This window comes from Hemitrygon akajei, chromosome 11 (assembly GCF_048418815.1).
Source record: "Hemitrygon akajei chromosome 11, sHemAka1.3, whole genome shotgun sequence".
Lineage (NCBI taxonomy): Eukaryota > Metazoa > Chordata > Chondrichthyes > Myliobatiformes > Dasyatidae > Hemitrygon > Hemitrygon akajei.
In genome coordinates, this window is record NC_133134.1 from 137,733,532 (window position 1) to 137,751,101 (window position 17,570).

Genomic DNA, 17,570 nt, shown 5'->3' on the forward strand with positions numbered 1-17,570 from the left:
TATATTGGTAAGACCTGACGCAGACTGGGAGACCATTTCGCTGAACACCTACGCTCGGTCCGCCAGAGAAAGCAGGATCTCCCAGTGGCCACACATTTTAATTCCACATCCTATTCCCATTCTGATATGTCTATCCATGGCCTCCTCTACTGTCAAGATGAAGCCACACTCAGGTTGGAGGAACAACACCTTATATACCGGCTGGGTAGCCTCCAACCTGATGGCATGAACCTTGACTTCTCTAACTTCCGTTAATGTTCCTCCTCCCCTTCTTACCCCATCCCTGATATATTTAGTTTTTTTTACCCCCTCGCCTTTTTTTTCTTTCTCTCTCTGCCCATCACTCTGCCTGCTCTCCATCTCCCTCTGGAGCTCCCCTCCCCCTTTCTTTCTCCCTAGGCCTCCCGTCTCATGATCCTTTCCCTTCTCTAGCTCTGTATCCCTTTTGCCAATCACCTTTCTGGCTCTCAGCTTCACCCCAACCCCTCCGGTCTTCTCCTATCATTTCGCATTTTCCCCTCCCCCTCCTACTTTCAAATCTCTTAGTATCTTTCCTTTCAGTTAGTCCTGACGAAGGGTCTCGGCCCGAAACGTCGACAGTGCTTCTCCCTATAGATGCTACCTGACCTGCTGCGTTCCACCAGCATTTTGTGTGTGTTGCTTGAATTTCCAGCATCTGCAGATTTCCTCATGTTGACTTTTTTTAATCTTCGGGTTCCTCTAACAGTCATTAGCTGTGGCTGGTTGGTCCCAGATCACTGTCCTGAGAAGTTCCTGTAGTGACAGCCAAGGTGCAGATGGTTGGCCTTCAATGTTACCAACTACTAACTTATGTAGTTCTAGCTAACAATGATTTGAAATCATATACCCCTTTGCTACCATAGTCACAAAGCACAGTCATTCTGAACTTTCCTCTATAATTCAAGTCATTTATTCATGTTTGGAACAAGATTTTAATGGAGTCTTGAGCCAAATAATCCTGGTAGAACTTGAGCTGAATGTCAGTAGGCAGAGGACAAGAAACTGAGGTAAAATGTTCCTAACTTAGAATAGGGGTAATTTGAAAAGCTTATTTAAAAAAAAAAGTTTAGTGAGATCATTGAAGTTTATCTGCATTTTTTTGTCTAAGATGGTGCTAAAAAATATGTTCATACATGGAGTTGAAGCAACTGCAAAACTCTCACTAAATAAAATTGAAGCAAAATCAGATTTATTATTGACATATATTAAAACATGAAATTTGTTGTTTTGAGACAGCAGGACAGTAGAAACATTTAAGTCACAAAACTGAACAGTGCACATTGTTATTGTATGCAGAGGGATTTGATCATTTCTGAGGTTCATATTGGTACTGAAGACCAAGGAATGTATCAATACATGTCTTCAGAACAGATTTTCAAGCTTTTGGATTGTCTGTTGGAGTCGCATTCATTTGCCAAAGCTTTCAACTCAAATAATGAACAAAGGACTATGCTTTGGAGAGCAGGTAAAATGCTGTACAGGAAAACTTCAAAATATAGTTTAAATAAATTGTACAGGTGTCCGCCCCTTTACAAAGGTAGAGCGTTCCTATGAAACCTTTCTTAAGCCAAAATGGTGTAAAGCGAAGAACCATTAATTTATATGGGAAAAATTTTCGTAAAAGCGAAAATCCTCTTCGTAATGCAAAAACAGGTTACTAATGTAGGTCTTTTGTAAAAGCGATGTGGCATAAAGCGGGGGACACCTGTTATTAATTTCTTTAAAAGTACATATTTTACATTTGTATAATAGAACTTGATTCCTGTACTTGAGAATAAATGTATAATTAAAGTAGATTAGTGTAAATGGTGATTGATGTTCAACGAGGACTTGGTAGATCATGTTTTTCTGTACTGATCTGTCTCTAGATAAGACACGAACGCTCCAAACCTGATTACATTGTATAAGACCTGAAGTAGTTTTAAAAAAGGCTTCAACTTTAGTAGTTATGCTTGTATTTACATTCATTAAAATAGAGATATAGTGATTAAGAAATTTAAGTGATTTGGAATTCTTGGTCAAGGTCAACATTTAACTGCTTGGGCAGGCATTATACTACAATAATCTGAGACCATTTAATTTTTTTTTGTTTTGCTATAATAATTTCTATCTACTATTGAGAGAATTTATTGCACAAGGGAGCCTTACAGAAGTATACAAGATTGAGAGACTTTGATAATGTGGATCATCAAATTCTTCCCATGGTAGAGATATCATAAACAAGAGGGTATAAGTTTTTGAGAGCATGGAATTTCAAAGGAGCTTTATAGAATATGCTTTTTTAAACACAGTGGTGAATATCAGGAATGCGCTGCCAGCAGAGATGGTGGGATCAGATACAAATACTAATTTAATAAGACATACAGTGCCTGTAAAAAGTATTCAACCCCTTGGAAGTTTTCATTTTTAATTGTTTTACAACATTGAATCACAGTGGATTTAATTTGTCTTTTTTTGACACTGATCAACAGAAAAAAATCTTTTGTGTCAAAGTGAAAACAGATATCTATAAAGTGATTAAATTAACACTGGACAACAAATTTTTTCAAAAGTGTTGCTTCTTCAGAATTTTTTTTTGTTTATGATAGACTGCTTGAAGATTAACACAAATATAATTTCAGACTACTTGTATCATGTAGGAGTTTGGAGAAACAACAAATTAACTTCTATTGAATATAATGTGTTTAATTGCATAATGGTGCTGATGCTTTGCAATAGTTCAACTAAGTTGAAAATATTTTGTTAATGATTTTCATTTGAACTCAGTGTCTGAGGCTTCACGCTTAAGTGTCCACAACAATAATTCGCCAGCATTGATGGATTCCAGTTGCCCTGGTATCTTTTCTCCATGACCGCAATGTCCTGGTGAAACCTCTCACCATGCTCGTCACTAACAGCACCAAGATTTGCAGGGAAGAAGTCTAAATGGGAATACAGAAAATGAATCTTTAGCGACATGTTGCATTTCATGGTTTTATATGCTTGAAGCATGCTTTCAATCAGCTGTATGTAGTTTGGTGCTCTGTAGATGCTGAGGAAAAATTTCAACAACTTCCTTGAATGCCTTCCATGTGATTTTCTCCGGTCCCACTAAAAATTCTTCAAATTGCCTGTCATTGATGACCTGTTTGATTTGTGGACCAACAAAAATGCTTTCCTTAATCTTGGCATCAGTTATTCTGGGAAGCATCTGTCTCAAATATTAAAATCCTTCATAGAAATTTTTGTGCCTGATGATAGCAAATTCCATCCTTACAGTCCTGAACCCAATAATTATTACTAAAACCTGTCCTGCCATGCAGTAGTCGCACTGTCTAAGCATGCCTGGACAAGATAGGAGATTTTCCAGCTTACATTGTAGGCAACATTTTAATTGACTTGAATTATGAAATGAAATCATAAACATAAGTGATTTCAAAAAATGGTGCATGATAGGGAAATTTCATGGTGATTTTCATGATCAGTAGCCCAAAATTCATAAGATACACCTAAAGGTATTCAGAAAGCAAAGTCTTTGTTGTCCTATATTACAAATATAAAACGCAAGATAATTGATTGCATAAGTATCCACCCCCTTTAATTTGACATACCAAGTGGTTTTAGATGTCACAATTAGTTTAAATGGAGATTTGTTTTTGGAGACCTGTCTGCAGTCAAGGTGTTTCAATTGATTGTAGAAAAATACACCTGTATCTAGAAGTGAGTCAGTATCTTCGCAAAACTACACCATGAAGACAAAAGAACGCTCCAAGCAACTCCGCAAAAAGGTTATTGAGAAGCACAAGTCAGGAGATGCATAAAAGAAAATTTCCAAGTCACTGAATATCCCTTGGCGTTTAGTTAAGTCAATCATCAAGAAATGAAAAGAATATGGCACAACTGTAAATCTGCCTGGAGCAGGCCGTCCTCAAAAATTGAGTGACCGTGCAAGAAGGGCACTAGTGAGGAGGCCACCAAGAGACCTGTGACAACTCTGGAGGAGTTGGGAAAGACTGGGCATACAAAACTGTTGCCTGGGTGCTTCACCAGTCACAGCTTTATGGAAGAGTGGGAAAGAGAAAGCCACTGGCTTTTTTAAAAATACTGACGTGAAATCTCGGCTAGAGTTTGCCCAAAGGCATGTGGGAGACTGAATTCAGCTTGAAGAAGGTTCTATGGTCCGATGAATCCAAAATTGAGCTTTTTGGACTTCAGACTAAATGCTATGTTTGGTGTAAGCCAAATAGCGCACATCATCAAAACACACCATCCCTACTGTGAAGTATGGTCATAGCTGCATATTGCTGTGGGGATGCTTCACTGCAGCAGGCCCTGGAAGGCTCATGAAGATAGAGAGTAAAATGAATGCATCAAAATGCAGGGAAATCCCGGAGGAAAACCTGATGCAGTCTGCAAGGGAACTGCAACTTCAGAGGAGATTTGTTTTGCAGTAAGACAATGACCCCAAGCAGAAAGCCAAAGCTACAGGAATGTCTTAAAAACAACAAAGTTAATGTCCTGGAGTGGCTAAGTCAGAGTCCAGACCTCAGTCTGATTGAGAATTTGTGGCTGGACTTGAAAAGGACTGTTCTGTCACAATCCCCATGCAATCTGACAGAGCTTGAGCAGTTTTGTAAAGAAGAAAGGGGAAAAATTGCAGTGTACAGATGTGCAAAGTTGATTGACCTATCCACACAGAATCAAGGCTGTAATTGCTGCCAAAGGTGCATCTACTAAACACTGACCTGAAGGTAGTGAGTAATTACATAATGAATTATTTTGTGTTTAATAATTGTAATAAATTTAGACCAATTTGAGGAAATTTGTTTCACTTTGACATAAAAGAGTCTTTTCTGTTGATCAGTGTCGAAAAAGCCATATTGAATCCACTGATTTTCAATGTTGTAAAACAATAAAACATGAAAACATGGGGCGGTGAATATTTTTTATAGGCACTAAGTAGGCAAGGAGTGGGAGGCATGGTCCTAATGCAAGTTGATGGATTGGACGAACAATGTGGTTAGCTAAAGGGCCCATTTCTTTGTTGTATGACTGAGTTTATAACTATTTTGTTGAAGAAATAGAAAAATTGCTTTACAATAAACTTATGCTGTCTTTAAAGTTTTGTTTTCCCTTGCATGTAGATCTTGCTTTTCTGTAGTTATATGCTAAAATATTAAGTAAAAAGTAAAGATTTAAAAATTAAACATTAGCTTTATTTTCATATGTACATTCAAATGTACAGTAAAATGGCATCATCTGCGTCAAGGACCAACAAAGTAGGAAAATGTGCTGGGGGCAATTGCAAGCATCACCATCCTTTTGACACCAACACAGCATGACCACACTTACTAACCCTAACCTGTACATTTTTAGAATGTGGGAGGAAACCAGAGGAAACCTACACTGTTACAGGCAGAATGTACAAACTCCTTACAGACAGTGGCAGGAATTGAATCCCAATCACTGACGCTCCAATGCATTCTGCTGACCGTTATGCTACCATGCTGTTCCCCCAAGCTGTTTCTCAAATTGACTTTCAGTGAACTTCACTGGTTTACTGTTAGAAGGCAAGTGCCAGGGAATTATTTTTTGAACGAATTTCACACATAACCCAAAACCAATTAAAGGTGAGTTTATTTAGTAAAGCCACCTGATAACATTACTGAAAATTGATATCCTAAATAGCAGAACATGCTTGTAGATGAATGTTACAAATTATTTTTAGTTATTTCAGTTTCATTTCTGTCTCTCTTTTTCACTAGGATTTAAAGGCAAATCCAAACCTAATCTTTTAAAGCAAGAAACCAGTAGTCTTGCTTGCTGCCTTCGCATACTGTTCCGCATGTACACAGATGAAACTCGGCGGGATTCTTGGGATAATATACAGAAACGACTATTGAAGTATGAAAATTTATTTCCACTCCATTTTCTTTAACTGTATATTTGTCATGAAAATGGGTTAACAGTAAGGCCTATAACTTCAGTTATGGGCTTGCAGTTTTTGTTAGGGAAGTGAAATCTTACAATGTTTAGTGTATTTATCAGTACAATATGTCATAGTAACCAGGATGGGTTTTTTGGTATTTATAAGTATAGGCTGATCTTTTATTTTAGTATTAAGACTTGTTTAGTTCACCCTTTTCATAAATACAGGGTTGAAACAACTATGCAAGCAACTTTCATTTATATAAAACTTTCAAAACTTCTAGCACGTTTCTTTGGGAGCACAATAACTCACTAAGAAGTTCATGCCAAGTTGCATCATATATTGCAAATTGTTGGAATCTTGGTGTAATGAAAATAGTATCGTATGTGTAAAAGAAGCAGTGGAGTTTTGGAAGGGACTTTTGGATTTGGTAGCTTGGCAACTGAAAGCCCAGCTGCCCGTGGTGAAGTGAATAAGCTCTGTGAAGTTCTGGCAATCTGTATTTGGCTAGTAGTTATATCTTGGAGGGTTAGGGCAAGATTAAATTACTGAGGAAAGAATAAAACCATGGAGAGATTTGAAAACAATGCTCATTATTAAGTAGTCCATTTGAACTGTTGTTTAACTGGTCTCCAGTTAGCAGGCTTTGTGGGTGAATGGACAGGAGTTTGAGGAGGAGATTCTAGAAGGTTGTTGTCAAATGGCGCTGTCCATTTCAGAAATTGGAAGAACCCAAGGAACATCATGGAAAAGGACTGGGGATTCTCCTTGAGGAACAAGGATAAAATTGGCTGAGGTGACGCTCATCCAGTTTAATTGGAATGGCGGTGCTTTCAAGATATTAACTCGAACAGGACAAGTCAGAATGCTGCAAGATCATCTTTTTGTCTTAATTAGCTCAGGACTGAAAATTGCAAAGAACAATGTTCTGTTAGAGAAATAAAGTTAAATCAAGTACAGTCGCCTTTATTTAGGTGAAAAGAAATAGTAAATTTGCATGATAGCAGTCATATCAAGAAAAATAACCATAATTGTAGATGTATACTTTTATTGATCCCAAAAGAAATTACAGTGTCACAGTAGCATTACAAGTGCACAGATATACAAATAGTTGAAGAGAAGAAGGAATAAAAAATAAACTACCTCAAAAAGTCTAACAGGATGGGGTCATCACTTCCCCAGCTATAGTTTGACTCATTATAGAGCCTAAGGGCCAAGTGTAAGAATGATCACATATGGCGCTCTTTGGAGCAGCACAGTTGTCTTAGACTATTACTAAAAGTGCTGCTCTGTTCAACCAAGGTGGCATGCAGAGGGTGAGAAACATTGCCCAGAATTGCCAGGATTTTGCATAGGAGCCTTTGTTCTACCACTGTCTCCAGTATGTCCAGTTTGACACTTATAACAGAGCCAGCCTTTCTAAGCAGTTTATTGAGCCTGTTGGATCACCTGTGTTGATGCCATTTTCACAGCACACCACCACAGAGAAGACTGTACTGGCGACAACAGACTGGTAGAACATGTGAAGGAGAGGTCTAAATACTCCAAAGAAACTCAGTCTCCTCAGGAAGTAGAGGTGACTCTGGCCCTTCTTGTGTTGATGCTTCACACAAGTCTGTCATCCAGGTGCTTGTAGCTCCTCACCACACCCATGTCCTCACCATCAATAGTAATAGGGAGCAGTGTAGACTTAGTCTTCCTAAAAGTCCATCACAATCTCCTTTGTCAAATGGTGCAAGCTGAATCATCTGCCGCTCAACATCAGTAAGACAGAATCCTCCACCAAGGCCCTGTATTCATCCTCCCGTCCTCCCTTTATACACCCAACTATTACTGAGTCATCAGAGAATTTCTGTAGATGACATGACTCAGTGTTGTATCTAAAATCCAAGGTATACAGGGCAAACAGGAAGGGAACCAATACAGTGCCCTGTGGGTCCTCTGTGCTGCATTTAGCCATGTCTGACACACAGTTATGAAGCTGCACAACTGGTCTGCCAGTCAGGTAGTCCATACAATGGAAGTGCCGACCTGCATTGAACACAGCTTTTCCCCCAGCAATGAGGGCTGTGTGGTATTGAGGGCACTTGAGAAACCAAAAAAAAATGATCCTTTCAGTGCTGCCCTACTTGTCCAAATGGGAGTAGGTTCTGTTCGGCAAGTAGGTGACAGCATCGTTGACTCCAGCCTGTTCCTGGTAGGCAAACTGCAGGGGATCAAGGGCTGATATGATCAGGGGTCAGAGTTCAGCCAAGACCAGCCTCTCTAGGGTCTTCATGATGTGTGAGGTCAGGGCTACTGGACGGTAGTCATTCAACACTTTTGGTTGGCCCCTCTTGGGCACTATTTTCCACATAGTCAGGACCCTTTTTAGGCCGAGACTCAGATTGAAAATGCACTGGAGGACTCCACACAGCTGCTCAGCACACTCCTCCAGGACCCTGGCATTCTCACCATCCAGTCCCAATGCTTTGCCGTGTCTGAGTTTCCCCAGAGCCCTCTCACCTGCTCAGTAATGATGGTGAGTCCATGATGACTAGTCCATGAGTCATGCTCTCTGTTATAATAAAAATGACAGTTATTGTCAGTTTAGCAGTAATTAATCCAGAAGGTGTCAATAATATTGTTCATTTGTCAGTATCGGCTGGTCATTTCAAATGGCCAATTACTGCTCAACAAGCAACCCAAAGCATATAGTCAGTTTGCCTAATTCAGGTCGACATTATTTATTTATTTAGTGTTACATGGCAGAGTTAGCCCTTCGAGTTATGCCACCCCAACAAACCAATTTAAACTTAACCTAATCATGACACAAATTACAATGACCAGTTAACCTGCCCAGTGCATCTTTAGACTGTGGGAGGAAACCAGAAGACCCGGGGAAATCCCACACATTCCATGGAGAGGATGCACAGAGATTCCTTACAAGAGTGTTGCTGGAATTGACCTCCATCTGGAAGGCCCCAAGTTGTGATAGTATCACACTTAACTGCTCCATTACCATGGCGCCCAAATTGACTGTAGTAATAGACCCCTATCAGTACTATTCCTGTAATATCCAACACAATATGACATTGTGTTCTGGAGTGGTATAACTAGATTACCAGTGTACATTGCTAAAACATCATTCTGAAGGAGGTCTGCTTGATGGAGGCTACTGACCACTTACTCTGGGCTTGTTGCAATTGTGTTTGATAGAGCAGTGCCACCTCCTGGTGAAATGCCTTTTTGAAATTGGAAGGCGATTTGCCATTTTGATAATGGATAATTGTCAACGGCAGAGTTACTGCTGGTTTATTTTTGTGAATCAATAGGAATATCGAAATATGTCAGGTCTCATTTGGAGGGAACTATTATTTGAAGATTGAGTCATTGACAGATATGCTTCCTACCATTTGTTATTCAAACAATGTGAGATTAATTTCAGTTATGTCATTAAATTTATAGAAAATGGAATATTATACAAATGAAGTGTCTATCAAAACTTGTCATGTACCTATCAGATTCATAAATTGCTACTTCATGGAAAAAATTTTGTTTTTTCTCAGTGTTTGTTGTGAAGCTCTAGCTTATTTCATAACACTAACCTCTGAAAGTCACCGTGAAGCATGGACAAATTTATTGCTGCTTTTCCTCACAAAGACTCTCAAAACTAGTGATGAAAAGGTAAGCAAATATTATATAAAATAATATGAAACTTTATCTATTGATATCCTGCAAATCAAATTTTGACAACAAACAGCAGTGCTTTTTCTAATCTAAGGGCTAGAGGTTTGAAACCAGGCTCCAATAAAGCTGCTAAGAACTATTATCATTAGATCATATTTTGTTGTCAGTTTGAAATGTATTTTGCCAGCACTGGCTGCTGGCAAAGGATCTAGCATCTGCTTTATAAGTGAATTTAATATATTTGAAAATTGCATGTATGGAATAGTGGTAAGGAGTAAGGAAATTAAATTTGTTTTTTTTGATTGAAAAGGAATAGTTGGATTAAGCCAAATTATATTTCAGGCTGTGAGTCAATGATAATAAAATTTACTAATTACAGACCTTTTTTTGTCAGTTTTTGAAATAAAAATGGAAAAAGATGGAAAAACTCAAATGTTAACTCTGTCCCTTTCTCCAATTGTACAACCCAACCTGCTGAGAGTTTCTAGCATTTTCTGTTTTTATTTCAAATTTCCAGCAACTATAGATCTTTTGATCTTTACTTTCAGTTTTACCTACTGCATGTTATATATTTTTGTTCATTACGAACATGGAATGTTTTCCAGTTTAGTATTGGTATTAAGTCCCTGATAATTTGCTTGGTCTTTTTTTTAAATGAGATAGTGATAATCATATTTTACTGAGTTAAGTATTGTATGTAATTAGTTTTGCTACAACAAGTGTATGGGACATTGGAAAAAAAGTTGAATTTCCCCATGGGGATGAATAAAGTATCTATCTATCTAATTAGAAAATTATTTAATCTGTGGTGCATGAAATTTGCATTTATTTTACAAATTATCAGTATCCTAGCTAGACGAAGATAAATAACTGGAGAGTAAAATTTACATGATATTGACACGTAAATTTTGCAGGCAGTTTTTGACACTATAGTTTAAGTCTGTTGGGTGGTAGAAAAAGTCATGACAAAGTATTTAGAGTATGTTTACAGTTTCTATCTCTAATTTGATATTGTTTTTATTGCAGTTTAAGATCCATGCTTCTGCATACTACCCTTTCTTGTGCGAAATTGTACAGTTTGACCTAATTCCTGAACTGCGTGTAGTTTTACGCAAGTTCTTTCTCCGTATTGGCGTTGTATTCCAAATCTGTCATTCAGCGGAACAACCAAAAGAAGATACTGCATAAAGACAAGACAACATATTTTTCTGTTTCCTGCCTGTAAATGGGGCCCTGCTATTTGAAGGAAATGTTTTATTTTGGAGTTAGGTTTCAGTTTTATTTGAGGATTCCCAAATTAATTATGTAATTCTTATATTTAATGGGGTATATTATGAGACAGTTATTCTGCCTCTCCACATAATCAACAGGTTGGAATTTTATTTTTCTTCGTCTTGAAGGAAAGTTTGAATTGTTTCCTTCCTTGTGTATTTAATATCTGTACGATACCCAGCTGAACCATTTCAGGGACTTTAAATTGTTATATATACATATATATATGAAACACTACTGTCTTAAACAGTAAATATTTGAGGTAAATGTATAGTTAGCAAATTGTACAGTGTAAACTGCAGTCACTAACTTCATGAATTGGCCCGTCACACTTTCAGTGCTGTTGTATTGCTAACTAAAATGTTATTTAAATTGCTGTTGTGAAATAATGCTAACATGTTGGTATGAAATACTCATTGTGGGGGTGATGGTAAATGATAAAAGCAAAACTTTGATCCATATGATGAGGGAAAAAAAGTTTGTTTTTGCTTCATTACTTGCTCTTAGTAAAAGCAGTTCACATTTTTGTATTGAATGGATATGTAAATCTGAAGGTTTTGATTTTTGTTCCTTGCATAATTGCAGTGGAGTTTGCACACAATTTTCCCTTCAAATTATAATCACAATTATCATTGACAATAAGATGAGCACAATTACAAATTGCAGTAAAGACATGCAAATTATATTGAATTTCAAAGTAGCTTGACAACAGATCAGTTGTATATTTTAATGCAAATTATACAGATTATACAAGAAAATAATGAAATTGATTATCTCGACGTCCACTAATGTGATAAAGTCTCAATTATGGTAAATGGCCAGAAATTGCTTGCTTGATTTTTTTTTTAAAGTTGATAATTCTTGAAATTCAAAGACCTCAAGACTCAATCCATGATGGTATGAATGTAGGTAAGTTATCTGTAAAATCTGCAGATTTGTTAACAACAGTGGAATGATTTAAAATGCTGTTTAAAAAACAATGCTTATTTCTGTTGGGGACAATGAGCATTTAAAATTAAAAACAGTTCAGGCTCTACTGCCCTATGAGTGTATTTAATGCATGGGGTTTATTATGTAACTTTGCACGAAGATATTAATGAGCAGTTTGGGATTAGATAATATGTAATAATATCTGGCTGGATTTTGTCAAGTGACACTAATTACAGAATCTCTTTTGGTTTGTTCGCCCTCTTGGATTTCGCAACATGCAGATGTGACTGTCTCCTTTGGATAACTTAAAATCAACCAATGTAGAACAGGGAGCTGCTTTTACATGACTGTCAATCAGATGTTCGTGCCATTCTTACACAATCTTGGTCTTGCACACCAAGTTACAAATCAAAAATTATTGGCAGCAGTTAATGGGTGTAAATTGGGTTTACCAATAACTTGAGACCAGTGTTTTCACATGTACTGACAAATTTTCTACTGATGTCACCTGAGGTATAAACGCTAATTTCTTAAAATCTGAAAATCCACATGTTTTGCAGCTCATCTGTTTATAAATTGTGCATGGTTTAAAATGAATAGTGCAAACAGTTACAAGTATTATATACTATTATATACTAGATACAGATGGATATGAAAAGATTTGCAAGGGGAATGGTAAAATACAGATCACTTCTAATGTTGACATGAGATGACATAATGCAACACACCAGCAAGTGCATTGTACTGCCAAGTCCTTTGCTGGTTATCCGTTAGAGGCAGCAATAGAATATGTCTTGACCCCTAGCCTTTAAGAAAAATAAGGTGGGTTAATGTCATGGCATAAGTAACTGAAATAATTAAAATACCATCCAGTTAACTTGCACAATTAATGAAAATATACTTGAAGGAAATAAATTAAGTAGAGAGGTTATACGTGGTATATATCATGGTTTTATTTTGTTACTTGGGTTTTTGAAAACTTTGGTGTGTTTGACTTTGGTAACCCAAGGCAAAATTTCTGTTATGGATTTCCTTCTAAAATCCTAATTCATAATTTCTCATGTCCAGTTTGTAGGTTGACCTAATTAGTACTCTAAAAGTCATATTAGATTATGTAACTTTTGCTAAAGCTATAACAAAGTTCTGTGTTGGGCAGCTGAGGAGAAACTCCACTGACATGAAGAGGACTGAATCTGGTTTCTACCTATTTTTTTTATACCTAGTTGTGTGCAGGACATTGTGATTAGCATTCAGTTTTTCTTGCTCCTTTTCATTAGCAGTAAGTGAGAGGGTGATGACATTATCACAAAATGAGCACTGTAAGGTAATAAAATTGTTGTCTGCTTGATAGCAGGCAATATATTAAAATACCTTACATGGGCATGAAATAACTATCATAATATCTTAACTCAATATTTCATTTGGAAGGTATAACAAAGTTGTTTCTAGCATCTATATGAATTACTGAATGTAGTTTTTCTTTCAAACATTGTCAAATAGTGCTTTAAATTTTTAAAAAGCAAGAATATTGTATTTGAAGTCATAACTGTAGTATATGTTATTCAACAGTTTTCAATGTAAGGAGTAAAAAAAATTAGTTGCAATCTTCTTATTTCCCTGATTCTATCATTGGGCTTGATTGTGTTTAGTGGTGAGGGTAGTGACATGTTCAATAATATTTCAATACATCATTTATTTTGTGTTTTATTTTCATTTTGAATTGAAAGAGAGAATAGTGAAGCAAATTTATTTCAGTATATTTGTGAGAAGGGTTTATTGATCAGTTCTAAATATACATACTGTTAAAAATCCATGACCATGCAGATGCATTTGTTAGTTTATTGTAAGATTATTTATTAGTTTTTTAAATGTTCTATGTTAAAAGATAAAAATTACTAATCTCCCTCTAAGTCTCCAAGCTTTGTTTCATATCCTCCAGTTTATTTGTTTAAGAACAGCTTGTTGGTTTGTGCCATACTTCAGTTACTATTCTTCCTTGCACAGCTGATACCACATTGTTTGGCGTTTTCAACACCAATAGCATTACTGTTGGCAGTGTGAGCTGTTTCTTTAATGGAAAATCGTTTGTATTAATGCAGCCTGATGCCTCCAGTGTATAGTGATTGGTTCATTAGCTTTTCTTTATTATCATATCGATTAACATAAGCTGTTTGCTGCTCTCAATTATGTGTTGCACAACATTTAGACTTATCATAGCCAATGAATATTGGAACAATAGCATCATTTTATATGGCTTCTCAGAGGCAAGTGATAATGGTGTTGAATTGGCAACATAACTTCCACAAATGTATGATGGTACCTTAACTAATGAAACCTATTGGAGAACTCTTGGTTGGCTTAAAATAACTGAATTTTACTACTTTATGGGCTGATCATTTTTCCTGATGTTATAGCTAATTAGGCATTGCCTGAGTTTTCTTGTACTTTAGATGGTCAAGCAAAAGTGATTAAGGAGTGACAATTTAGTGCATTTTAACTCTCCGTAATTTTTGCCATGGTTACCTTGGGTGTTCTTATCAGTCAATACAATTTTCTATCTTAGTTGTTTCATAAATACACTGCAATTATTGTTTCCTGGTGGCCCCAAAGGCATTGCTGCAGAATAATAGCCGGCCAGTCGTCACATGCAACGATGAATGTTAGTAGATGGGAGATATTCTGATTCTTGTTCAGTAGGCATAGATTTCCGCCTGGAATCACTGGATGTTGATCTTCAGGAACTGAATTTTTCTTTTTTAGCAGTCACAGTAGATCCTCCATCTCTGAACATAATTGTGAAAATAGAAAATTAACGGTATTAATCTAAAGTGTGTCTTTTCACAAAATAAGGTAAATCTCAGGTTGTTTTATTGGAAATTGCCTGTTTGGGGCGGGGCGGGGGGGAAACGAGCTGATTCACTATGGTTGGTGTCCTGTTGTTAATTTAAAGTAATCGGCTTATTTATCTTAGATTTATAATTGTTGTCATGATATCTGTTGAAACAATTATTTTAATTTGCTTATTTTCTAGTGACTATGAAAATACATGAATAATGTTTAAGCTTTTGCAACAGGAATTCATTTAATGTAGACCACATATCAAATTAGACAATCGAACCGACTTGTGAAATTTAAATTATTGTATCCAATCATTGCTCCATCTCAATGTAATAATTGTACTGTTTTTATGCAGAATGTATGTTTACATGTTTAATTTCTATAACATGAAGAAAAATTTAATTATTCATAAATTTTATGAATGAGATATATAGTACTGTGAAGTGCATTGAAGAAAATTCATAATTTAAGAGCATTCCTTGCCACTGTGGATGTATAAAATATTTTGGAAGAACAGATTAAATATATAATATGAAATAACCATGTAAAGTTTTCTATGTCATTCTGTATAATAAAACTGAGTATCCTATTCCAATCACTTAATAAATCAGTGAGGTTTTACACCTAATTTGCTTCACGCAGTTGATTACTGAAATCGTAATTATTTGCACTAATGTTCTTCATAATGAGCATGTAATTACAAATTATTTATGTGACAGATTATAAACTACTTTTTGCTTTCATTTCAATTGAGTTTTGGATTTCTTGAATACTATCACAACAAAAATTCATAAAATGTATTCAATATTAACATGGCAATATTCAGAGATATTTTGAAAGCATGGAGATGCAGCAACTTGGACTATTTAACTTGACGTGCTGCTATCTAGAGTCGGGGGAAACCAAGGATTGGCCGGTTAGTCTGATAGCAGTTGTGGGAAATTATTGACTTATGATATGGTAACTGAGTATCTTGGCAAAATGTTCGATCACAGATAGATAATCAGTCTAATTTTTGGAGGGGAGGCCATGTTTTTTCACACAGCTATCAGATTGTTTCCAACCTTCATGCAAATACTCTGGAGGAGGCAATATCCCAGAAACTGCAACCCTGAATGAGAGGATTCTGTTGGCTGAGTAAACTGCTGTCTATCTTGAAGTTGCAAATTTTCTTCGTCTATCTGGTATAATTGCTCCTAAACGCTAGAATTTATTGTTGAAAACTATAAAGGTGCAGACTCAAAATTCAAAGTACATTCATTTTCAAAGAATATACGTTATATAAAACCTTAAGATTCATCTCCTTACAGGCAGCCACAAAACAAAGAAACCCAGTAGAACCAATATTAAAAAGAGACCATCAAGCACCCAATGTGCAGGGGAAAAAAGCTAATTGTGCAAACAATAAAAACAAGTAAATAACATTCAGAATTGAAGTTCACTAAAGTGAGTTCAGAGCCACGAAGCCAGTTATCGTGGCAGCTGATACAGGCCACAGCCTCAGTTCAGTGAGATGAACACAGGCCCGTCCCTCAACGCCAGCCTCACCTCGATTCGTCAGGTACATGCCATGCTGCAACTGTCCTGAAACTTCGAGACTTCAGTTCACGCCAGAAAAATACCAGGTCATACAGGCAGATCAACTCCGAAGTTAAAGACTTGATTGCAGTGATCGTATCCAAGAAATCTGATTTAGAACATAGAAAAACTACAGCACATTACAGGCCCTTAGGCCCACAATGCTGTGCCAATCATGTACTTACGTTAGAAATTACCTAGGGTTACGCATGGCCCTCTATTTTTCTAAGCTCTATATACCTATCCAGGAGTCTCTTAAAAGACCTTATCGTATCTGACTCCACCACCATCACCGGCAGCCCATTCCATGCACTCACCACTCGCTGCCTAAAAAAACTTACCCTTGACATCTCCTCTATACCTATTTCCAAAGCCCTTGAAACTGTGCCCTCTCGTGTAGCGATTTCAGCCCTGGGAAACAGCCTCTGACTATCCACATGATCAATGCCTCTCATCACACACATTTAATACAGTAATTTAGATAAGATGACAGAAAACTTTATTTATCCCAAAAGAAATTTTTGTTTGCTACCAGCCCTGTGCTTCACCAGCGCCATCTTAAACCGGGCTCAGTTAACAATTTTATACACCAGCTCAACCTTATTTATTTAACTTCGCTTTTAACTAACATCTTTGTCTTTTATTTCATGATTGTTTTTATTTTTTATTTTCTTCTTGTATTTTTATCCCATTGTAAATCACTTTGAACTACATAATCTGTATGAAAAGTGCTCTATAAAATAGTTAACATGATTATTATTATTATTATTATTAATAATTACCCATAACTTGCTTCACAGATTCTAAGGTTATCAAAAGGATCCACTAGTGAAAACTGCTTTGTGAAAATCTTTTTAAAGTATAGTTATATCTTGGGGGCAAGAATGGCTAATTTTTAGTCTCATTATGTGCATAAGGCTCCTTCTGCTGACTTTTTGTGTTCACATAAAGCAGAAGAGAATCCATCCTTCAGCTGAAGTAATGATAATGTGACTTGGCATAGCCTTTCACTAACTGCAATTCTACAAGTGTGTGCTTAAGAGTTAGTTTGCAACTCTACTGCCTTCCCCTTTTTGTCTCCCTGAAACTTGGCAAGCATCAACCTGAACTACACTCCTCCATCCCTCTGCTCCCAAACATTTGCATCCTGCATAGTGAGCACACAACTTGCAATGCAGTGCAATAATGTGAGGCTGCTTCAACAGCACACCTAAACTTGTTACTTCTAACATTGTCATGGGGAAAAGAGAACCATCAGGTAATCAAGTCCACACTGGCCATCAACTGCCCCTTTTACACTAATCTTCCATTACTCCTGTTTCAATGTTGTAATAAATAGTGAATCAGATTTCTT

The 17,570-nt window shown here is 36.6% G+C and overlaps 1 protein-coding gene across 2 annotated transcripts in view; it reads left to right on the plus strand.

Moving 5' to 3' along the window:
- The window catches only part of LOC140736050 (brefeldin A-inhibited guanine nucleotide-exchange protein 2-like), a 143,638-nt gene extending 128,372 nt beyond the window's left edge, over positions 1 to 15,266 (plus strand). For both annotated transcript variants that reach the window (XM_073061761.1, XM_073061762.1), the window contains 4 exons: positions 1,318 to 1,486; positions 5,766 to 5,904; positions 9,478 to 9,595; positions 10,625 to 15,266. In XM_073061761.1, the coding sequence (XP_072917862.1) occupies positions 1,318 to 1,486; positions 5,766 to 5,904; positions 9,478 to 9,595; positions 10,625 to 10,786 (588 nt within the window). In that variant the 3' untranslated portion in view covers positions 10,787 to 15,266. The remainder of the gene's footprint in view (positions 1 to 1,317; positions 1,487 to 5,765; positions 5,905 to 9,477; positions 9,596 to 10,624) is intronic.
- The last annotated feature ends 2,304 nt before the right edge of the window (positions 15,267 to 17,570 follow it).